General features: G+C 40.5%; 1 protein-coding gene across 2 annotated transcripts in view; it reads left to right on the top strand.

Moving 5' to 3' along the window:
* The window catches only part of ergic3 (ERGIC and golgi 3), a 53,745-nt gene extending 38,860 nt beyond the window's left edge, over positions 1–14,885 (top strand). The window contains exons 8-14 of one of the 2 annotated variants that reach the window (XM_060919209.1): positions 4,079–4,093; positions 4,297–4,328; positions 4,440–4,536; positions 11,686–11,750; positions 13,966–14,102; positions 14,295–14,350; positions 14,427–14,885. In XM_060919209.1, the coding sequence (XP_060775192.1) occupies positions 4,079–4,093; positions 4,297–4,328; positions 4,440–4,536; positions 11,686–11,750; positions 13,966–14,102; positions 14,295–14,350; positions 14,427–14,506 (482 nt within the window). In that variant the 3' untranslated portion in view covers positions 14,507–14,885. The remainder of the gene's footprint in view (positions 1–4,078; positions 4,094–4,296; positions 4,329–4,439; positions 4,537–11,685; positions 11,751–13,965; positions 14,103–14,294; positions 14,351–14,426) is intronic. The other variant, XM_060919210.1, reaches the window with a different exon arrangement.
* The last annotated feature ends 9,754 nt before the right edge of the window (positions 14,886–24,639 follow it).

The raw sequence follows: 24,639 nt of genomic DNA, 5'->3' as shown, positions 1-24,639 counted from the left end.
TTTTCAAAGCGAGCGAAGAAGGTGTTGAGCTCATTGGACAGTGTGACGACATCGGGAGGACAGGCAGGGTTACTCTTGGAGTTGGTGATGGAACTGATGTCTAGTCACATGCTAAGTGTCAGCACCATTTAAGTGGTCCTCTTCACATTGTCTGTGAATGCCTTCGACCTTTTTTATGCTTTTAAAGTGTATTTAATGCCTTTTTGTAATACTTTAAAATGAATCATTATCTCATCTCATCTCATTATCTGTAGCCGCTTTATCCTGTTCTACAGGGTCGCAGGCAAGCTGGAGCCTATCCCAGCTGACTACGGGCGAAAGGCGGGGTACACCCTGGACAAGTTGCCAGGTCATCACAGGGCTGACACATAGACACAGACAACCATTCACACTCACATTCACACCTACGGTCAATTTAGAGTCACCAGTTAACCTAACCTGCATGTCTTTGGACTGTGGGGGAAACTGGAGCACCCGGAGGAAACCCACGCAGACACGGGGAGAACATGCAAACTCCGCACAGAAAGGCCCTCGCCGGGCACGAGGCTTGAACCCGGACCTTCTTGCTGTGAGGCGACAACGCTAACCACTACACCACCATGCCGCCTATATATCATTAGTAATGACCAAAATGAATTAATAAAGCAGGGAGAAAAAAAAATTAATTATTTGTTATTTTATTATCAGGGGCGGCATGGTGGTGTAGTGGTTAGCGCTGTCGCCTCACAGCAAGAAGGTCCGGGTTCGAGCCCCGTGGCCGGCGAGGGCCTTTCTGTGCGGAGTTTGCATGTTCTCCCCGTGTCTGCGTGGGTTTCCTCCAGGTGCTCCGGTTTCCCCCACAGTCCAAAGACATGCAGGTTAGGTTAACTGGTGACTCTAAATTGACCGTAGGTGTGAGTGTGAGTGTGAATGGTTGTCTGTGTCTATGTGTCAGCCCTGTGATGACCTGGCGACTTGTCCAGGGTGTACCCCGCCTTTCACCCGTAGTCAGCTGGGATAGGCTCCAGCTTGCCTGCGACCCTGTAGAACAGGATAAAGCGGCTAGAGATAATGAGATGAGATGAGATTTTATCATCACGCACAAAACTATCGATAAATCGCAGCTTCCGGATCCCGGAAGAAGGCAGTCTTGCCTCAGGGCAAATCTCGCATGAAGTCACACATGGAACCCCGGTTATCTGGGTCATTTCCATTCATCTGACTCCGAGCTTGTTTACTCAAAGAAATTGGATATTGTTGTTGGAATTTTCCAAAAATAATGATGGAAAAGCACTGCGTTGTGTTTGGATGTTCAAATCCATATACAGCAGGACATTCAGTTCATGAATTTCCAAGAAAAGACACTAATCTAAAGTGACAGTGGGTGAGGTTTGTGCAAACGAAACTTACACCTCCTGTCAAGAAGAGAAGAGCTGTGGACAAGTTGATGACAGCCTGTGTAAATATGCATATTTTTTTTTTAATTGTTATCAGTTAATAACCACCAGCTAATGATCTAGATTGATTAGAATATATTTACATTGCTGTTAAAGACAAGGCATGAAATGATGGACACTAATATTTGCGTATTTCTATCTATTATAAGATTATAATTAGATGTATTAGTACATGTAGTGGTACATGTACTTGTATATGATTGATAGAAATCTAATTAAATTTTCCAGCTGTTGCACCATGCCATTGCATCTACACAAATCAAGACAGAATCACAACCAGAGAATTATTGGAGCAAAAAGAAACCCATTGATTTAATAAATTACATTTGATCTGGCATTTGGACAGTTTGTCAATTCCCCTATTATCAACTTCATATTTTCTTTCAATAATTACACTGTGTCAGTCCTGCACGCTTTGGCGTGCGCACCAGCAGGACTCTCGGGCGCGTTCTGGACTGCTCGCGCGCCAAGTAGACGCTCACACATGCGCTGTTAGTTATGCACACCTGCGCGTGATTAAGACGCATCAGTGTGCCTATAAAAGGAGTCTGTCAACGCACACTTGGTGCGAAGTATTACATGACGTTTGTACACTTTGCCGAGCCTTTTTTCTCCGTGTTGAGCTCCTGGTTTTCCAATCCCTGTTCCTAGTTACTGTTTTTGGTCTGTGCCTGTGATACTCTGTGCCTCGTCCAACCCATTTCTTGTTTCTCCTTTATGATCTTGCCTGCCGTTTTGGATTGTTTGCCTGTTTGTCACTTTTTATTAATAAACGTATTTTATTAATAAACCAATCTGTGTTTCCAATTCTCTCTGGCTAGTGATGCGCTATCAGCGATGAGTGGGACTGTCGTGAACTGTCAGTTTCTCGTTTTGGGGGCTTGGAAAGATAACCATTTACTCTGGAATATCCTTTATAATCTTCTGCCCCTTCACCCGACATATAAGGATCCCAATCACTATCAGAATTCTCTCCAAAACGTGATTCCATATCGAGACTGGTCTAACCACTGTTGCACACGGGAATGAAACTGACACCTGGATCCTTGCTGCACATGTGACATCTTCCGGATGAGTCTCGGCAGATTCCGTGAAAATCAGCTAATCTTATTGATTTCCCATTAATTTATGGCCTTTTGGATCAGCTATGGTTCGAAAACACATGGTCAATCAACATAATGATTGTCGCTTTGTCCAAGGAAAAAAGCAGGGTTTAGAGGCATTACATACACTTTAATGGCCTGGTTTGATTTAAAGGCATTATTGTGCGCTTTGTTCATCCACGGTTTCTGGTTTGGAAACATCTTTATTTTCTTGTCCACTGTGGCGTTGTCCACACAGCTGTTGATATAGAAAAGCACAATGGCTGCGTATTGCTCCATGTCCACCTCTGTGCTGTGGGTAGCCGGTAGTCCGAACACATATCTCATATTCATCTTTTGATCTCAAACCTAAATGTCTTCAGTGTGTAGAAAAGAAAGAAGGAAAACAATTTGCCTTGCCGTTTCATTACTTTCAGTTTGAACTGTAGGTACTGGCCCATAGTTCTAAAAAAAAAAATAGAACCAAGAATGTGTAAGAACACCAGAGAAATTGGTTTACTGATGTTAAAAAATGACTGATAATATTGCCATATATTTCATGTTTCAAAACAAAATTAATAAAAAGTTCAAGAAGGCTGTACCCAAGGTCTGTGTGAAAGTGTCCTTCAGCATCTTGATGGTGTGCCACCAAAACACAATTGACAGTAAAAAATATAATCTGTATGACTGAAAACAGTTATATAATTCTGAAAAATTGAAACTCGGTCAGTTGATTGCAGATTTATGGTAGAAGTAAAATCTGTTGAGTCTGAACAAATCAAAATGGTATGTGCCATGTGAAAAATGAAAAAATAAAATAATTTCTGTGTCCGAATAACCATAGACTATTGTGTTGTGACCTTGAAACATGCTGTATTTGGGGGAAAAAATACACTCACCGGCCACTTTATTAGAAACACCCATACGCCTGCTGTTGTTGATAAGAGTGGTCAGAGGAAAATGGCCAGATTGGTTCAAGCTGCCAGGAAGGATATACTGTAGCAACTCACAGTAACTCTTTACAACCGTGGTGAGCAGAAAAGCATCTCGGCATGCAACAGCAAACGATCACATTGGGTTCCACTCCTGCCAGCCAAGAACAGGAATCTTAGCGCCAAGAACAAGTTCCTAATAAAGTGGCCGGTGAATGTACTTCCTGGGTTGATATCGAGACCTGTTTCTCAAGTATATACCGTGATATGTTAGCTGTTAAATATATAAGCAAAATGTAATTGTTTTACTGATATGAGAAATATTTATTTATGTATTTGAATATTTTCAACCATCAACCCAGGAAATAGGGGTTTCTTCTTCTGAATTTTCAATAACACTGTATTCGTTACACAAGGTTTACTATTAGAAACAGTAAACACACTCAGTGTAGTTTAGTTATCTTTTCAATTGCTATTCATTGCTATAGAAAAAAGAGATGCTCCCCGTTAAAAAGAAAGGGTAAAACAAATGTTAAGTTTTATATGAGACTAGGTATGTCCTCTTGGACACTTGTTTCCCAAAGGGGGAAAAAAACATTACCGTGACTCCTTTCTCTTCTTTCTGCAGTTCATGCTGTGGAAAGTAAGTCAATCTTTTCCTTACATAGAATTATAGTCCCCTAAATACATTCATATTTTGTACTTGAAAGCCTTTGGTTTCTCGCTGTTTTATTTTGCTTTGCTTCCATTCCAGAATTGTGACTTTGTTGACTAATCAGAATCAAGGAATTACTTTGTACAAGGAAACAAGTTATATTTGCCAAAACTTTTTTTTTTCCTCCTCAGTTCATGATTTGCAGAGTTATGGACTGGATAATGTAAGCCTTGCTTGCTTCTTTGTTTCTATTTATTTTACAAAGTCAGATAGAATATATTAAGAATATTCATACCATTGGTATAAGTGAATTTACTTTCTTAAATATCCATAGATCAACATGACCCATTATATTAAACATCTCTCATTTGGAAAAGATTATCCTGGAATTGTCAACCCACTAGATGGAACCAATGTTGCAGCAACTCAAGGTAGGTTGCTTTTGTTAAGTTTACAATATCAGATTTCCGATCAAGGTTTTTGCCCTTCATATGCTCATCAATACAACTACATGAACGTGGGTAACACAAACTGTCAACTCTCGAGTTCAAATCATGCAATTAGAAAATTGAATTTAAATGCAAAAATCTCAATTGGAATATTATTTTGATTTTGTACCATGCAATTTGGAAATTATTTGACTTCATATGAATTTCATGGCTTGTCAAAATGCAGTCTAAAATCTGAATTTCATGCAACAATGTCATACATGTCAACCTTTGATCAATCAAACCTGTATAACCAACCTCCAAAATCCGTATTTCCCTTATAAAATCCGTATAAGATGCAAATTAAAATAATTTACCTAAAATTTGAATGATGGGCGGCATGGTGGTGTAGTGGTTAGCGCTGTCGCCTCACAGCAAGAAGGTCCGGGTTCGAGCCCCATGGCCGGTGAGGGCCTTTCTGTGCGGAGTTTGCATGTTCTCCCCGTGTCCGCGTGGGTTTCCTCCGGGTGCTCCGGTTTCCCCCACAGTCCAAAGACATGCAGGTTAGGTTAACTGGTGACTCTAAATTGACCGTAGGTGTGAATGGTTGTCTGTGTCTATGTGTCAGCCCTGTGATGACCTGGCGACTTGTCCAGGGTGTACCCCGCCTTTCGCCCGTAGTCAGCTGAGATAGGTTCCAGCTTGCCTGCGACCCTGTAGAACAGGATAAAGCGGCTAGAGATAATGAGATGAGATGAGAATTTGAATGATAATTAACAATGATATATCCAAGTTACTTTTTATTCAATATTAATAACAATAAACCTTCAGAATGAATACAAAGCTCCAATGTTCGACAAAAACACAAAGTGTCACTCTAATGTTCTGAATTGTACTCCATGGCAGCTTTTTTAGCAGTCTGCACCAATACCTCACTAGGCTGCATGTCACAGCAAGTGTCTGTGTTGATCTTGCCGGAGTGCCCATTCAGAATCTTTTCAGTCGCTAGTGAAAGTCGCTCAGGTGGAAATATGCGTTTCAAACAAAATGTTACTTCCCGGTTGGCAGGATTCTCGCAATGTGGTGTGCGCATGATCAAAAGTGGAACGAAGTCTCGCTACTACGAGATAACGCGCGATTTCATAAGACTCTTTACTGGCTGTTTGTGCTTTCTGTGGTGTACAGTATGTTTGTAAATGTTATGCGTTCTTTTATCATTGTGGGAATTGATTATAGCTCTAAATAAATATTGAAGTTTTTTTAAAGAATCCATATAACTTTATTTGTACGCCCGTATACTACGTTTATTGAATCAAATCCGTATAAAATACGGACATTCCGTATAGGTTGACATGTATGCAATGTATAATTCTGAAATTCAAAATGAAGTACACATTTAGTCAATTTCTAAATAGCATCCAGTCTCTGTTAATTCACATTTTTGTATTCACTTTCACAATATAACATCTGAGTAATATATAGACAGAAACAGACAGTTTTCTTCCCTCTTTAATATAGCAAATTAGAATGTAAACTTTCTCTCTTATTTAAAAAAAATATAATTAATTTGGACAAACAGAACAAGTTCTTGAATATTTTTAAGGTGAATCTAAAAAAAAACACATTGAAAGAGATTGAAATCTCTTTAGATACAGTGGGGCAAAAAAGTATTTAGTCAGCCACCAATTGTGCAAGTTCTCCCACTTAAAAAGATGAGAGAGGCCTGTAATTTTCATCATAGGTACACTTCAACTATGAGAGACAGAATGGGGGGAAAGAATCCAGGAAATCACATTGTAGGATTTTTAATGAATTAATTGGTAAAATAAGTATTTGGTCACCTACAAACAAGCAAGATTTCTGGCTCTCACAGACCTGTAACAACTTCTTTAAGAGGCTCCTCTGTCCTCCACTCGTTACCTGTATTAATGGCACCTGTTTGAACTCGTTATCAGTATAAAAGACACCTGTCCACAACCTCAAACAGTCACACTCCAAACTCCACTATGGCCAAGACCAAAGAGCTGTCAAAGGACACCAGAAACAAAATTGTAGACCTGCACCAGGCTGGGAAGACTGAATCTGCAATAGGTAAGCAGCTTGGTGTGAAGAAATCAACTGTGGGAGCAATTATTAGAAAATGGAAGACATACAAGACCACTGATAATCTCCCTCGATCTGGGGCTCCACGCAAGATCTCACCCCGTGGGGTCAAAATGATCACAAGAACGGTGAGCAAAAATCCCAGAACCACACAGGGGGACCTAGTGAATGACCTGCAGAGAGCTGGGACCAAAGTAACAAAGGCTACCATCAGTAACACACTACGCCGCCAGGGACTCTCATCCTGCAGTGCCAGACGTGTCCCCCTGCTTAAGCCAGTACATGTCCAGGCCCGTCTGAAGTTTGCTAGAGAGCAAACCAGAAGAGGATTGGGATTGATCCAGAAGAGGATTGGGAGAATGTCATATGGTCAGATGAAGTTTGAAGTTTGCTAGAGAGCAAACCAGAAGAGGATTGGGATTGATCCAGAAGAGGATTGGGAGAATGTCATATGGTCAGATGAAACCAAAATAGAACTTTTTGGTAAAAACTCAACTTGTCGTGTTTGGAGGAGAAAGAATGCTGAGTTGCATCCAAAAAACACCATACCTACTGTGAAGCATGGGGGTGGAAACATCATGCTTTGGGGCTGTTTTTCTGCAGAGGGACCAGGACGACTGATCCGTGTAAAGGAAAGAATGAATGGGGCCATGTATCATGAGATTTTGAGTGAAAACCTCCTTCCAGGGCGGCACGGTGGTGTAGTGGTTAGCGCTGTCGCCTCACAGCAAGAAGGTCCTGGGTTCGAGCCCCATGGCCGGCGAGGGCCTTTCTGTGCGGAGTTGCATGTTCTCTAAAATGATTCTTTAAAAATCAGTTGCATGTTCTCCCCGTGTCCGCGTGGGTTTCCTCCGGGTGCTCCGGTTTCCCCCACAGTCCAAAGACATGCAGGTTAGGTTAACTGGTGACTCTAAATTGACCGTGAATGTGAGTGTGAATGGTTGTCTGTGTCTATGTGTCAGCCCTGTGATGGCCTGGCGACTTGTCCAGGGTGTACCTCGCCTTTCGCCCGTAGTCAGCTGGGATAGGCTCCAGCTTGCCTGCGACCCTGTAGAAGGATAAAGCGGCTAGAGATAATGAGATGAGATGAGATGAACCTCCTTCCATCAGCAAGGGCATTGAAGATGAAACGTGGCTGGGTCTTTCAGCATGACAATGATCCCAAACACACCGCCCGGGCAAGGAAGGAGTGGCTTCGTAAGAAGTATTTCAAGGTCCTGGAGTGGCCTAGCCAGTCTCCAGATCTCAACCGCATAGAAAATCTTTGGAGGGAGTTGAAAGTCCATGTTGCCCAGTGAAAGCCCCAAAACATCACTGCTCTAGAGGAGATCTGCATGGAGGAATGGGCCAAAATACCAGCAACAGTGTGTGAAAACCTTGTGAAGACTTGCAGAAAACGTTTGACCTCTGTCATTGCCAACAAAGGGTATATAACAAAGTATTGAGATGAACTTTTGTTATTGACCAAATACTTATTTTCCACCATAATTTGCAAATAAATTCTTTAAAAATCAGACAATGTGATTTTCTGGATTTTTTTTTCTCATTCTGTCTCTCATAGTTGAAGTGTACCTATGATGAAAATTACAGGCCTCTCTCACCTTTTTAAGTGGGAGAACTTGCATAATTGGTGACTGACTAAATACTTTTTTGCCCCACTGTATTGATTGTGCACATACTTCACAATAAATTTCAAAGGTTCAGCTACACACCCTTACGTAGAATTTCAGATGGTCTGATACACATTCAAAATAAACGCATTCACATTAAGATTTCTGCACTTAAAGTCAAATTTGTAATGGTACAATTGTAACTCCATAGCCAACATGTTTACTGAAATGGCCAAATCACTATGTAAGGATTTGTCTAAAAAAAAAAAGAAGTGTGGTGTAGTGGTTAGCACTGCGGCCTCACAACAAGAAGGCTCTGGGTTCGAGCCCCGTGGCCAGCGAGGGCCTTTCTGTGTGGAGTTTGCATGTTCTCCCCGTGTCCGTGTGGGTTTCCTCCGGGTGCTCTGGTTTCCCCCACAGTCCAAAGACATGCAGTTAGGTTAACATGGGGTGGCCTAGGGCTGAAGTACCCTTGAGTGAAGCACCTAACCCCCAAGTGCTCCCCGGGTGCCGCAGCATGGCTGCCCACTGCTCTGGCTAGTGAGAGTGAGTGTGTGTGCACTTATTGCTCTCTTGTGTATGTGCATGTGTGTGTTCACTGCTTCAGATGGGTTAAATGCAGAGGATGAAGTTCACTGTGCTTGAGTATGCATGTGACAAATAAAGGTTTCTTCTTCTCCTCTTTATTTTAAGCATCATCTGAGAACTTGGACTTGGCTAGTGTACTGAGAAAAAAAACCCTAGAACTTTTGTTTTAATACAAACACCTACAGAGGTGTGTAGAGGAAGAATAAAGATGAAACAGAAGCAGCAACAAATAGGAGCTTAATTTTTCAATGGAAATGGACAATCTTGATTGGCAATCCAGGTAAACAGAGGTGAGCAAGAAAATGATCTTCAGAATCAGTTGACTTTATAACCAACCTAACGACTGTCTGTCAACCCTGAAATGTTTTAAGCTGTTGAGTATTTTAAATTAATACAATACAATACAATACCCCCCCCCCTTCTGAGAGGCTCCACTCCAGCCTCTAAGGCTACATCCACACGACAACGGCAACGAGATGTTATTTAAAAATATATCGCGTCCAAATGGGCAACGATCAGTAAAATATCAGGTCCATATGGCAACGCAACGCTTGCTGAAAATGATGCAATACACATGCCACACCTCTAGGGGCGCTGTAAGACGGTCCCTTCGGAGACACCAGAACAATAGAAGAAGTAAGGATGCATGCGCATAAACTATTATACGCGAGACTTCATATTAGCCACAAAGTCAGGAAAATCTGTTCGTAAAATTACATTATAATGACCAAATACAATGAAAAGTATTTTTACAGTCTCACCTGTGAAAGGTAATTCCATGTGATCTCGTTTGGACGGCAAACCTGTTGGTACAGTTAAACGCAGCTAATCTTTATTCTCCGCTTTGACCTATCCAATATGGCGGCGAGGATGACGTATGATTCTACGCGGAAGGCGGCGTCTTTAATGGTCCGGAATAAATTGAATGCTACACGTTGATGGATTAATTTGTTGTTTCTCACCTGTGAAAGGTAATCCCATGTGATCTCGTTTGGACGGTAAACCTGTTGGTATAGTTAAACGCAGCACATGAATCTTTATTCTCCGCTTTGACCTATCCAATATGGCGGCGAGGATGACGTATGATTCTACGCGGAAGGCGGCGTCTTTAATGGTCCGGAATAAATTGAATGCTACACGTTGATGGATTAATTTGTTGTTTCTCACCTGTGAAAGGTAATCCCATGTGATCTCGTTTGGACGGTAAACCTGTTGGTATAGTTAAACGCAGCACATGAATCTTTATTCTCCGCTTTGACCTATCCAATATGGCGGCGAGGCTGACGTATGATTCTACGCGGAAGGCGGCGTCTTTAATGGTCCGGAATAAATTGAATGCTACACGTTGATGGATTAATTTGCTCTTCTACACCCTTTTTGAGGAATGTATTGTAGGACTTAAACCAATATCTGAAGAGGTGAGATCGCTCCTTTTTTTTCCCTATTTTTGCTGGCGGGATTGACTCTGCGCAGAGTCTCTCTCTCTCTCACTTTGCACCATTACACAATAAATATTCACAGTGAAAATATTTTGTAAGCGTGTTTCATGAACCAAGTTATAGGATTTGTTGACAACTCGCATCGAGTTCGTTACACTTCTACCCGGCGTGAAGCACTCACAGTCATGTGGTTGTGACGTCATCGTAAACAAATCCATTCTACTCATCCAGACGACTTCACAACGGCAACGTTGCCAGATCTTTCCACTCTGGAACCCGTTCTCAAAAAGATTGCGTTTTGGGCACCCAAAACACCGGTGCCGTGTGGACGCCAGGCCTAAACGATAAGCAATTGTATCGGAGTCACCTGAATCCGTTGCCGTGTGGACAGGGCCTAAGAAAGACTTGATATTAGGCACCATCAAGCTAAACCTCTTTAGTTTGTGCTTACTTAAGGTTATTTTAGCATATAATTATTCAAAAGAGGTATTAGGACTCCCTTTACCTTTTACTTTAACACAAAACTTGATTTACAATTGAACAGAGTCGAGAAGAGTCTTGAAACAACCAACAGTGAAGGAATCTGAATTTCCCGTTGATTTCCGAACTGAACACAGAATGACACTGTGGTTTTCATCATACGTTAGTTAGCCCAGGAACGTTTCTATTCTAGCTATTGAAAAGACCAGGGGGATAAGTCAAGTTTTCCTGGGGCTTGTATTTTTTAAGGGAGATTGGCATAGATAGATTGGGGAGGTTGTATCTAACTTTACAAGAATCTTTACAGTTTCAAAGGCTAAAGTAAATGTGAGGTTCTAAGAAATTCATTGACGAACATGAATATTGAATTGTATCGTATTGTATATTATCATACCCTAAATTATTTTAACCCCTTGCACATGTCGAGTTAGAAACCTCCATAAAGTTGCTTTCATTTCAGCTGAACGCATCAAAAGCAATGTTTAGGGGAAAAATACCCTTCCCTAGCTGCTATGTAGGTAACTCATCGCAACATTAGTCCCTAAGTTTTGTTCCAGAGAATGTTAAGCTGCTAATCCAGTTTTGCTCGAAGCCACTGGGTTATTAAGTGCGCAGTTAGCAGCTGTGCTAGTGTGCCGTCCAGGTCTGGCTTTGAACAACCTTTAAAAGGACACATAAAAACCTGACGTTGCAGAATGTAGAAAATCAGAATAATTTATACCTTTTCCAAGAAGCGTTTTAAAAGCTGATTAGACACTCGCAGTTTGTACAGCAAACGTGTTGTCGATGCTTGTCCTTTAGCAACACACCATGACGTAACAGGAAACAGTGAGAGGGGAACAGAACCATTTAGCGCCTCGTACAGGCAGAGCCAAGACTGCAGCTGGTGTGTGTGTTTAAACCTTTTTAATTATTTCCCCCTTATTTTCCAGCTTCAATGATGTACCAGTACTTCGTGAAAATAGTCCCAACAATTTACGTTAAAGGAGACGGGGAGGTGAGTTTCCTACAGTCAAATGTAAAATGAACCTAAATAGTTAGCTAATGTGAGATACATGAGACTGGAGCCCTGATGTCTTCCAAAAGCACATGCGTGGCATGTGTTCTAATTCAGCTGTGCCTCTCCGTGACGGACTAGACGTCAAGTTGGACACCAACTCCAAGGATGAGCCATTGTAGATAGGTTAGTTAGAATGTCTACAGTGGCTCGTAAATAAGAACCAATAAAAGACATTTTAAAACTAAAAATAACATTTTTGTGCATATATTAATGGGAGCATGGAGTTAGAAATAAGTGAGATATATTTAAAAAGAATCTTACGAACAAATGTTTAAAATATTGTGACTAGTCATGCAAAAGATTCCCAAAAAAACAACAGCAACAAAACCCTAACATTTTCTAATGCTGTTTTCAATAGGGAAGAGTGGCGAGACTTGGGACAAGATTTCAGCTTTTGTACATTGTGTGAAATTCTTCGCAGATAGCGTCACATTCATACTGCATTAGAGAGTATTTACTATACCCTCTTACCACAACATTAGTTTCTCAGCTTGTCATATATACTGGCCTTCAGGATTCCCTTTTTCTGTCATTATTTTTTGTAGGGAGACATGGAACAAAAATAAAATACCTAGATTAAAATTAAATACAACATATTTAATTTTCATTTATTATGATACACATTGATTAAAATGTCAGTTTACCCAAAACCTGACTAGACAAAACAATTCCATTCTCAGGAAGGAATGAAATAAGTTTAATCTTCAGGCAGGTACACTCCCACATTTTTAACAGACATTTTAAACAATTTTATATTTGTAAACCACAAAACAAAACCTGTAACATGAACCGTCCCAACTCTCCCCATCTGGCCATTTTGGGAAAAAAACAACAACCAGAAAATCCTTCAATGTTTTTCCCCAAAATTTGAATTTAATAAGTAATACTATATATGGTAACTCTAGGCTACATACTTTAATTAATTACAAATTACAAATTCACCAGCATATACGAGTATTACACCATAGGATGGAGGTGGACTGTGAAGTAGAAAATACAAGTTTTGGTTGAAAGAAATGTTTAACTGCACATACACTCCCTGGCCTAGTGGTTAACGTGTCCGCCTCTTGATCGGGAGATCGTGAGTTCTACTCGCTGTCAGGTCGTACCAAAGACCTTCATAAAAATGGTACCTACTGCCATCTGGCAAGGCACGCTGCAATACAGATGCGAATGGAGAGTCAAACTCTCATGGTTACCAGAGGACTAGCCTCCCAGCCGTAACCCTAGCTGTATAGGCAAGAGGCCGAGGGCTATAGAAGCGGAGATCGGTGCCACCCAATGTGCCTTAAGGGCCTGGTTAGTACTGGGATGGGAGACTGCCTGGGAAGACCAGGTTCTGGCACAGGAAGGACTTTGACTTTATTTTTGGACGCATACTGGCCACTTTATTAGGAACACCCATACGCAAGGCTCATTGATTCGCATGGGGCACGAAGGCTAGCCTAATTGGTCCAATCCCACAGAACAGCTACAAACTGCTGAAAAAGTTAATGCTGGCTAAAAAAGAAAGGTGTCAGCATTAACTTTTTCAGCAGTTTGTGTAAAGAAGCTCATCTGTGGGACTGGATCATATGGGCTAGCCCTCGTGCCCCATGTCAATGAGCCTTCGACACCCATGACCTTATTGCCGGTTCGCCAGTTATCCTTCCTTGGACCGCTTTTGGTAGGTACTAACCACTGCATACTGGGAACACACCGCAACATGTGGCATTTTGGAGATGCTCAGACCCAGTCATTTAGCCATCACAATTTGGCCCTTGTCAAAGTTGACCAGGTCGTTTTTTTCTGCTTCCAACACATCAACTTCAAGAACTGACTGTTCTCTTGCTGCATAATATATTCTACCCCTTGACAGATGCCATTGTAATAAGATAATCAGTGTAATTACATCACCTGTCAGTGGTCATAATGTTATTGCTGATCTGTGTTATTGCTGATCTGTGCCTTTGGGATACAGATCTGGAAATTCAGAAATGCTGGAAAACAACAAGAGTTTTAATGAATGTAGTACTTCCACTACAAGAGGTCTTTGAATAAAAAAAAAAAGAAACAATGTGGATATCAGTGGTGTGACCAGCCAGTCAGGAACTTGTAGGTCAGTAGTATTTAATGAGCAGATTGTATTTCTAAATGGTTTTTGTTTTCTTAGGTGGTGAAAACAAACCAATTTTCAGTGACCAGACATGAAAAAGTAGCCAATGGGCTGATTGGAGATCAGGGTCTGCCTGGTGTATTTGTGCTGTATGAGCTCTCACCCATGATGGTCAAATTCACAGAGAAACAGCGGTATGTTTTCACAGCACACATGCTCATGCAGGAATACCTTGTGCCTGAATCTTGATTTGTTTCAATTAAAATAATTGAGATTTGCTGTAATTTCCCAAGGAGAGGAAATAATAACACAGACACATGTTAATATGTAGTTTACATAATCGTGTACAAAAGAGCGCACTAACTGACTGTTGTTTGTCCTCCCAGGTCATTCACTCACTTTCTAACAGGAATCTGTGCTATTATAGGTGGCGTTTTCACAGGTAAGTGACACATGACTGTTTGTACCTAAATTTATGCCGTATCTGTAACTGAGATTATTCCTTTTCTCTTTTCTAGTTGCTGGACTCATCGATTCTTTAATATACCACTCAGCAAGAGCTATACAGAAGAAGATTGAGTTGGGAAAAGCTTCCTAGCTAGGTCTCTGAAACTACTATGAACAATTGTGTGACACCTGTATCTGCTGAAAGAGGGAATGTCTAGCTGTTTGTGCGCGTGTTTGGCCATCAAGAACACTTCTTTGACACAAGGCCTCGCCATTGGACACACACGGGTACCTCACAGGCTTGGGAGACTTTCACCAGCTAACTGGACTTCATAAGTAACTGGACACCTCAAGGGTTCATTATAACAGTGAGGTACAAATGAATAAAATGTAAGCACATGAAATTGAAAAATACATGTAGTACAGCAAGTATTGTTAGTTAAATTAGCTAATGTCACTGAATGCAATGCAGAGCTATTGTTTACAATCCCAATTCCAAAAAAGTTGGGACACTGTGTAAAACATAAATAAAAACAGAATGTGAAGATTTGCAAATCATGGAAACCCTATATTTCATTGAATATAGTACAAAGACAACATATCAGATGTTGAAACTGAGAAATTTTAGTGGTTTTTTGAAAAATATATGTTCATTTTGAATTTGATGTCAGCAACACATTTCAGAAAAGTTGAGACAGGGCAATAAAAGACAAAAAAGGTTGTGTAATGCTAAAAATAACTAATTTGGTTAATTGGCAACAGGTCAGTAACATGATTGGGTAATAAAAAGAGCATCCCAGAGAGGCGGAGTCTCACAGAAGTAAAGATGGGGAGGGGTTCACCGCTCTCTGAAAGACCACATGGGCAAATAGTGCAACAATTTAAGAATAACATTCCTCAATATAAAACTGCAAATAATTTGGGGATCACATCATCTATGGTGCATAATATCACTAAAAGATTCAGAGAATCTGGAGAAATCTCTGCATGCAAGAGACAAGGCTGAAAACTGACACTGGATGCCTGTGATCTTCAGGCCCTCAAGCGACACTGCATTAAAAGCAGACACGTGTCTGTAGTGGAGATCACTGTATGGGCTCAGTAACACTTCAGAAAACCATCGTCTGTGAAAACAGTTCATTACTGTATCCACAGATGCAAGTTAAAACCATATATAAACAACATCCAGAAACACCGCCATCTTCTCTGGGCCCGAGCTCTTTTACGATGAACTGAGGTGAAGTGGAAAATTGTCCTGAGGTCTGATGAATCAAAATTAGAAATTCTTTTGAGGGATCATGGACACCATGTCCTCCAGGCTAAAGAGGAGAGGGACCATCCGGCTTGTTATCAATGCACAGTTCAAAACCAGCATCTGCCATGGTATGAGATTGCATTAGTGCACATGACATGGGTAATTTGTACATCTGGGAAGGCATCATTAATGTTGAATGAGATATACACGGGCGGCACGGTGGTGTAGTGGTTAGCACTGTTGCCTCACAGCAAGAAGGTCCTGGGTTCAAGCCCAGCGGCTGGCAAGGGCCTTTCTGTGTGGAGTTTGCATGTTCTCCCCGTTTCTGCGTGGGTTTCCTCCGGGTGCTCAGGTTTCCCCCACAGTCCAAAGACATGCAGGTTAGGCTAATTGGTGGCTCTAAATTGACCGTAGGTGTGAGTGTGAATGGTTGGTTGTCTCTGTGTCAGCCCTGCGATAACTTGGCAACTAGTCCAAGGTGTCCCCCGCCTCTCGCTCGTAGTCAGCTGGGATAGGTGCCAGCTTGCCTGTGACCCTGTAGAACAGGATAAGCGGCTACAGATAATGGATAGATGGAGATATACACGTTTCAGAGCAATATGCTGCCATCCAGACAAACTCTTTTTCAGGGAAGACCTTCCTTCTTTCAGTAAGTCAATGCCAAACTGCTTTCTGCATGTATTAAAACTGCATGGCTCTATAGTAAAAGAGTCTGCGTGCTAAACTGGCCTGCCTGCAGTCCAGACCTGTCTCCCATTTAAAACATTTTGTGCATTCTGAAGTGCAAAATATGACAGAGGAGACCTCGAACTGTTGAGCAACTGAAATTGTATATCAGGCAAAAATGGGAAAACATTTCTCTTTCAAAACTACAGCAATTTGTCTCCTAAGTTCCCAAATATTTACAGAGTATTGTTAAAAATAGAGGTGATGCAACACAATGGTAACCATGCCCCATCCCAACTTTTTTGAAACGTGTTGCTGACATCAAATTCAAAATGAGCATATATTTTAAAAAAAAACAATACAATTTTTCAGTTCCCACATTTGCTATGTTGCCTTTGTACTATTTTCAGTGAAATATAGGGTTTCCATGATTTGCAAATTATCACATTCTGTTTTTATTTACAGTTTACACAGCGTCCCTTTTTTTTTTTTTTAGGAATTGGGGTTGTACTTCACATGGATTTAACAAATATAATATTAGTAAGCTATTAACATTAAGATTTAGCTAATCTCTCATGCATGAAGCCACTCAAGTTCCTGAGTGGGAATTCTGAGATGAGAGAGTGTTTTCTTTGAATTGTCCTAGTCTGAGGTCAGAAAATATGAGTTATGACCTTTAGTTGAATGCAGCATAATTAACATGATTGGTCTATTTTCAGTTTGGTTAAACAGTTTCCTTTACTATGTTACCCACAATGCATTTGAACTGCTGATAGTGCCAGTGGGATTTAGCTCTCACTTTATATCTACCTACAGACAGTGATGTGGCAGCACTTTAGTACTTCAGTCTGTACAGTGCTCTCACCACCTCATCTGTACACCCTGTACAGATAGGATTCCAAAAACGTCCACTTTCAGTTGTTAGCCAAGGAGTGTCTCTGTGTATCTCAGCTCAACTGTGTCATCTATTTTTATTACATTCTAGAACTTTGAGTGCAACTTTTTGTTAACTTTTTGTTGTAATTTATACTTTTTTGGACAAGTCTATAATGCGCTCAAAAATGGTGCTTCTTTGTAATTGCACCATCAGATCCAAATTCAGGGGATGGCTTTGTGTGTACAAAAGTGAGAATGTGATAGATAGCGTGTTTGTATGAATTAGTACTAGGGTATTGGTATGCATGTTTTGTCAAGTGCTGTGAATGGCATGTGTTTTGCTTGGGAAAGATTTGACCAATATTTTGAATGTCTATGCTGGTTTTTAAAATGGCAAATAAATGTAACCATGTAAACATAATCCTTCTATCATGTGAGTGGACCAGTGGGTACATCAGTCATGTAAACATTGGGTAACATTTTTATAGGGATATTTGTGGGGAAACCATGGCCTAAAGGTTAGAGAAGCAGCTTTGGGCCTAAAAGATCACCGGTTTGATTCCCTGAACCAGCAAGAATGGCTGAAGTGCCCTTGAACAAGGCACCTAACCCCCAAACTGCTCCTGGGCTGCTCACTGCTGTGGGTATGTCAGGGTCCTGTTGTACATCACTCTGGATAAGAGCATTTGCTAAATGCCTGAAAATTCCCACTTTATTACGATGGTTGAATCCTGAAACATATTTAATTAATTATATTTTGAAGATTAAGTTTTATCCACAAATATGTAATAGAAGAAAACATTGAGGTCCAATCATTACTTGCATACCTCACACTACAATAAAAGGATAAATAACATTACAGTGTTGTTATTGTTATCTGGATAAGTCATCTCATCCAGAGCAACTTGGAAAAGTGTAATGTTGTGTGAATATTGTTATTGCATATTTATCTAAATATACAGATACACTGCCTAGCCAAAAAAAGAAAAGCACATTTTCATTCGACTGCCTTTCCCTTTTATTACAGAGCGCATTCACTGTGGCATTGTTTCAACAACCTCAATAAATGTTATGATGTTATGTTGCATAAGCAACATCATAACATTTATTTCCATCTAGAGTTGCATTAATTTTTCACTGAGATCCTGTAGTGATGATGGGAGAGTTGAACCACTCTGTAAAGTCTTCTCCAGCACATCCCAAAGACTTTCAATGGAGTTAAGGTCAGGACTCTGTGGGGGCCGATTCCTTATGCTCCCTGAACCACGCTTTCACAATTTGAGTATGATGAATCCTGGCATTGTCGTCCTGGAATAATAATAATACAACCCCGATTCCAAAAAAGTTGGGACAAAGTACAAATTGTAAATAAAAACGGAATGCAATGATGTGGAAGTTTCAAAATTCCATATTTTATTCAGAATAGAACATAGATGACATATCAAATGTTTAAACTGAGAAAATGTATCATTTAAAGAGAAAAATTAGGTGATTTTAAATCTCATGATAACAACACATCTCAAAAAAGTTGGGACAAGGCCATGTTTACCACTGTGAGACATCCCCTTTTCTCTTTACAACAGTCTGTAAACGTCTGGGGACTGAGGAGACAAGTTGCTCAAGTTTAGGGATAGGAATGTTAACCCATTCTTGTCTAATGTAGGATTCTAGTTGCTCATCTGTCTTAGGTCTTTTTTGTCGTATCTTCCGTTTTATGATGCGCCAAATGTTTTCTATGGGTGAAAGATCTGGACTGCAGGCTGGCCAGTTCAGTACCCGGACCCTTCTTCTATGCAGCCATGATGCTGTAATTGATGCAGTATGTGGTTTGGCATTGTCATGTTGGAAAATGCAAGGTCTTCCCTGAAAGAGACGTCATCTGGATGGGAGCATATGTTGCTCTAGAACCTGGATATACCTTTCAGCATTGATGGTGTCTTTCCAGATGTGTAAGCTGCCCATGACACATGCACTAATGCAACCCCATACCATCAGAGATGCAGGCTTCTGAACTGAGCGCTGATAACAACTTGGGTCGTCCTTCTCCTCTTTAGTCCGAATGACACGGTGTCCCTCATTTCCATAAAGAACTTCACATTTTGATTCGTCTGACCACAGAACAGTTTTCCACTTTGCCACAGTCCATTTTAAATGAGCCTTGGCCCAGAGAAGACGTCTGCGCTTCTGGATCATGTTTAGATACGGCTTCTTCTTTGAACTACAGAGTTTTAGCTGGCAATGGCGGATGGCACGGTGAATTGTGTTCACAGATAATGTTCTCTGGAAATATTCCTGAGCCCATTTTGTGATTTCCAATACAGAAGCATGCCTGTATGTGATGCAGTGCCGTCTAAGGGCCCGAAGATCACGGGCACCCAGTATGGTTTTCCGGCCTTGACCCTTACGCACAGAGATTCTTCCAGATTCTCTGAATCTTTTGATGATATTATGCACTGTAGATGATGATATGTTCAAACTCTTTGCAATTTTACACTGTCAAACTCCTTTCTGATATTGCTCCACTATTTGTTGGCGCAGAATTAGGGGGGATTGGTGATCCTCTTCCCATCTTTACTTCTGAGAGCCGCTGCCACTCCAAGATGCTCTTTTTATACCCAGTCATGTTAATGACCTATTGCCAATTGACCTAATGAGTTGCAATTTGGTCCTCCAGCTGTTCCTTTTTTGTACCTTTAACTTTTCCAACCTCTCATTGCCCCTGTCCCAACTTTTTTGAGATGTGTTGCTGTCATGAAATTTCAAATGAGCCAATATTTGGCATGAAATTTCAAAATGTCTCACTTTCGACATTTGATATGTTGTCTATGTTCTATTGTGAATACAGTATCAGTTTTGAGATTTGTAAATTATTGCATTCCGTTTTTATTTACAATTTGTACTTTGTCCCAACTTTTTTGGAATCGGGGTTGTAATAATAATAATAATAATAATAATAAATTAATGAGATAACTTGGCCACTCAGTACATTCAGGTCATCATCTGACTTAATATTACTACCACAATGTTGGTGAGCCTCAACCTGACCAACTGAAGCAACCCCAGATCATAACACTGCCTCCAGAGGCTTGTACAGTGGCCAATATGCACAATGGGTGCATCATTTCATGTCCCTCCCTTCTTACCCTGACACCCCCATCACTCTGGAATAGGGTAAATCTGGACTCATCAGACTGCATGACATTTTTCCATTTCTTTAGAGTCCAATCTTTATGCTTGCTAGCAAGTTGAAGCCTTTTCTTCTGATTAGTCTCACTAACAAGTGGTTTTCTTATGGCCACACAGCTCTTTAGTCCCAATCCTGTGAGTTATTGTTGAACTGTGCATGTTGAAATGATCTTACTTTCACTATTTAATATATCCATGAGTTCTACTGTCAATTTTTTATGATTTAACTTCAAGTGTTTAAAGGAAAACTCCAGGATTTTTTTTTTAAACCTGGGCCCTATTTTCCCATCTTTATGCCAAGTTTGTAGAGGAATCTGAAATATTTTCATGAGGTGTGTCAAGAGAAGTCTCATCATCCTTAAGTGAATGTATGGTTACACTGCCAGTCAGCATATGAAGTTTCTTATGTTTTATTACACTTTAATCAATATTAGCACTTAAATAAAGAAACCCAGATCTTTGTGGAACTTATAAATTGCTTGTTTTCAGATCCTATTGGGATTCTCAATAAATGCTTAAAAGCAGTCATACTTGGAAGAATAATCTGCCAAGCCTGTAGGTAAACAGTGGAAAGATATAGATGTTGGGCTTTCCAATTAAATTAGATCTAGAGCGTTCCAATAAATGAGTTATTTCTAACATTTCTCTATTCATTAAACATTTAAAAATAAACATTTTTGACTTACTTATACCTATTCCCTAGTTGTTATTAATGTACAGTGTCCTGCAAAAGTATTCATCCCCCTTGGTGTTTGTCCTGTTTTGTCGTATTACAAGCTGGAATTAAAATGGATATTTGGGGGCTTAGCGCCATTTGATTTACACAACATGCCTACCACTTTAAAGGTGCAAGTTGTTTTTTTGTGACACAAACAATAATTAAGATGGAAAAAAAAAACAGAAACCTGGAATGTGCATAAGTATTCACCTCCTAAAGTCAATATTTGTAGAGCCATCTTTTGCTGCAATTACAGCTGCAAGTCTCTTGGGGTATGTCTCTCTTAGCTTAGCACATCAAGCCATTTGGGATTTTTGCCCATTCCTCAAGGCAAAACTGCTCCAACTCCATCAAGTTAGATGGGTTGCGTGCGTGTCTAGCAATCTTCAAGTTATGCCACAGATTCTCAATTGGATTGAGGTCTGAGCTTTGACTAGGCCAGGGGTTTTCAAAGTGTGGGAGAGTCAGCCCCCCCTCAGAGAGCAAATAAACAACAGCACCCCCCTTACAATTTTTGTTGTTGTTATACTTAATGTTCCATTCATATTTTAAAAAATGGTTGTTGTACACATTTTTATTTTTTTCTTTTACACATTTTAAACATCTGTGCTTTTTAAAGCATCTTTTTTTTACATATTTTAAACATCTGTGCTTTTTTAAAACATCTCTTTTTTACACATTTTAAACATTGTGCTTTTTAAAACATCTTTTTTTTACACATTTTAAACATCTGTGCTTTTTTAAAACTTTTTTTTTTTACACATTTTAAATATCTGTGCTTTTTTAAAAACTTTTTTTTTTTTACACATTTTAAAAATCTCATAGCATCATTAGTTAGCACGTCTTGGCAGACAACACACTGTGGCAGTGGAGCATCTTCAGATCCAGTCCATGAAAATCCAAACTTTAAATAATCGTGGTCATACTTCCTTCTTTTTTTGCTTGGCCCAGACTCTGTCTCCTCACTCACTGGAGCTTTAGGTACTAAAAATCGATCCATTTTGTCTCTGGCAAAGGCTAGCTGAAGTTCGCTAAATGTCCGCAATAGTAACTTATTCTGGTTTATTTTTCCTCACGTTGCGCCCCCCCTGAAGAACTCTGGCGCCCCCTAGGGGAGGCGCGCCCCACACTTTGAAAAGCCCTGGACTAGGCCATTCCAAGACATTTAAATGTTTCCCTTTAAACCACTCCAGTGTAGCTTTAGCAGTATGTTCAGGGTCATTGTCCTGCTGGAATGTGAACCTTCGGCTCAGTCTCAAACCTCTCGCCTACTCAAACAGGTTTTCCTCCAGAATCGCCCTGTATTTAGTGCCACCCATCTTTCCTTTAATCCTGACCAGCTTTCCTGTCCCTGCAGATGAAAAACATCCCCACACCATGATGCTGCCATCACCATGCTTCACTGTAGGAATGGTGTTCTCAGGGTGATGGGAAATGTTGGGTTTGTGCTACATATGGTGTTTCCCATGATGGCCAAAATGTTCAAATTTTGTCTCATCTGACCAGATAATCTTCCATGTCTTTAGACAGTCTGCCACATGCTGTTGGGCAAACTCCAAATGTGTCTTCTTGATTTTTTTGTTAAAGCAATGGCTTTTTTCCGGCCACTTTTCCATAAAGCCCCACTCTGTGGAGTGTATGGCTTAAAGTGATCCTGTGGACACATACTCCCATTTCTGCTGTGGATCTTTGCATCTCCTTCAGTGTTATCTTTGGTGTCTTTGTTGCATCTCTGATTAATGCCCCCCTTGCCCAGATTGTGAGTTTTGGTGGGCGGCCTTCTCTTGTCAGGTTTGTAATGGTGTCATATTCTTTCCATTTTGCTATCATGGATTTAATGGTTCAAAGTTTGAGATATTTTTTTTATAACCCAACCCTGATCAACACTTCTCCACAACTTTGTCTCTGACCTGTTTGAAGTGCTCCTTGGTTTTCATATTGCTTGCTTAGTAGTGTTGTAGAGTCAGAGTCCTTCCAGAACAGGTCGATTTTACACAGACATCATGTGACAGATCATGTGACACTTTGATTGCCCACAGGTAGATCTTTATCAACTAATTATGTGACTTATGAAGTTAATTGGTCGGAAAAGCTCTTAGGGGTTTCATACAAAAGGGGGTGAATACCTATGCACACTCCAAATTTCTGTTTTTTCATCTTATTGTTTATTCTATGTGTCAGCCCTGTGATGACCTGGCGACTTGTCCAGGGTGTACCCCGCCTTTTGCCCGTAGTCAGCTGGGATAGGCTCCAGCTTGCCTGCGACCCTGTAGAAGGATAAAGCGGCTAGAGATAATGAGATGAGATGAATTATTGTTTGTCACAATAAAAAACTATTTGCACCTTTAAAGTGGTATGCATGCTGTGTAAATCAAATGGTGCTAACCCCCTAAAAATCCATTGTAATTCCAGCTTGAAATGCAACAAAACAGAACAAACACCCAGGGGGATGAATACTTTTGCAAGACACTGCATTTTGTATCAATTGTTTGTGTATCACATGACCACATTACAAGGACATACAGTGGTGCTTGAAAGTTTGTGAACCCTTTATAATTTTCTATATTTCTGCATAAATATGACCTAAAACATCATCAGATTTTCACACAAGTCCTAAAAGTAGATAAAGAGAACCCAGTTAAACAAATGAGACAAAAATATTATACTTGGTCATTTATTTATTGAGGAAAATGATCCAATAATCCATATCTGTGAGTGGCAAAAGTATGTGAACCTTTGCTTTCAGTATCTGGTGTGACCCCTTGTGCAGCAAAAATGCAACTAAATGCTTCCAGTAACTGTTGATCAGTTCTGCACACCGGCATGGAGGAATGTTAGCCCATTCCTCCATACAGAACAGCTTCAACTCTCGGATGTTGGTGGGTTTCCTCACATGAACTGCTCGCTTCAGGTCCTTCCACAACATTTCGATTGGATTAAGGTCAGGACTTTGACTTGGCCATTCCAAAACATTAACTTTATTCTTTTTTAACCATTCTTTGGTAGAACAACTTGTGTGCTTAGGGTCGTTGTCTTGCTGCATGATCCACCTTCTCTTGAGATTCAGTTCATGGACAGATGTCCTGATATTTTCCTTTAGAATTTGCTGGTATAATTCAGAATTCATTGTTCCATCAGTGATGGCAAGCCATCCTAGCCCAGATGCAGCAAAACAGGCACAAACCATGATACTACCACCACCATGTTTCACAGATGGGATAAGGTTCTTATGCTGGAATGCAGTGTTTTCCTTTCTCCAAATATATGCTTCTCATTTAAACCAAAAATTCTATTTTGGTCTCATCTGTCCACAAAACATTTTTCCAATAGCCTTCTGGCTTGTCCACGTGATCTTTAGCAAACTGCAGATGAGCAGCAATGTTCTTTTTGGAGAGCAGTGGCTTTCTCCTTGCAACCCTGCCATGCACACCATTTTTGTTCAGTGTTCTCCTGATGGTGGACTCATGAACATTAACATTAACCAGTGTGAGAGAGGCCTTCAGTTGCTTAGAAGATACCCTGGGGTCCTTTGTGACCTCGCCAACTATTACACACCTTGCTCTTGGAGTGATCTTTGTTGGTC

The sequence above is a fragment of the Neoarius graeffei genome, chromosome 4, assembly GCF_027579695.1.
Source record: "Neoarius graeffei isolate fNeoGra1 chromosome 4, fNeoGra1.pri, whole genome shotgun sequence".
NCBI lineage: Eukaryota > Metazoa > Chordata > Actinopteri > Siluriformes > Ariidae > Neoarius > Neoarius graeffei.
Note: the sequence above shows the minus strand (reverse complement) of the source record. Positions and strands in the feature narration are given on the sequence as shown.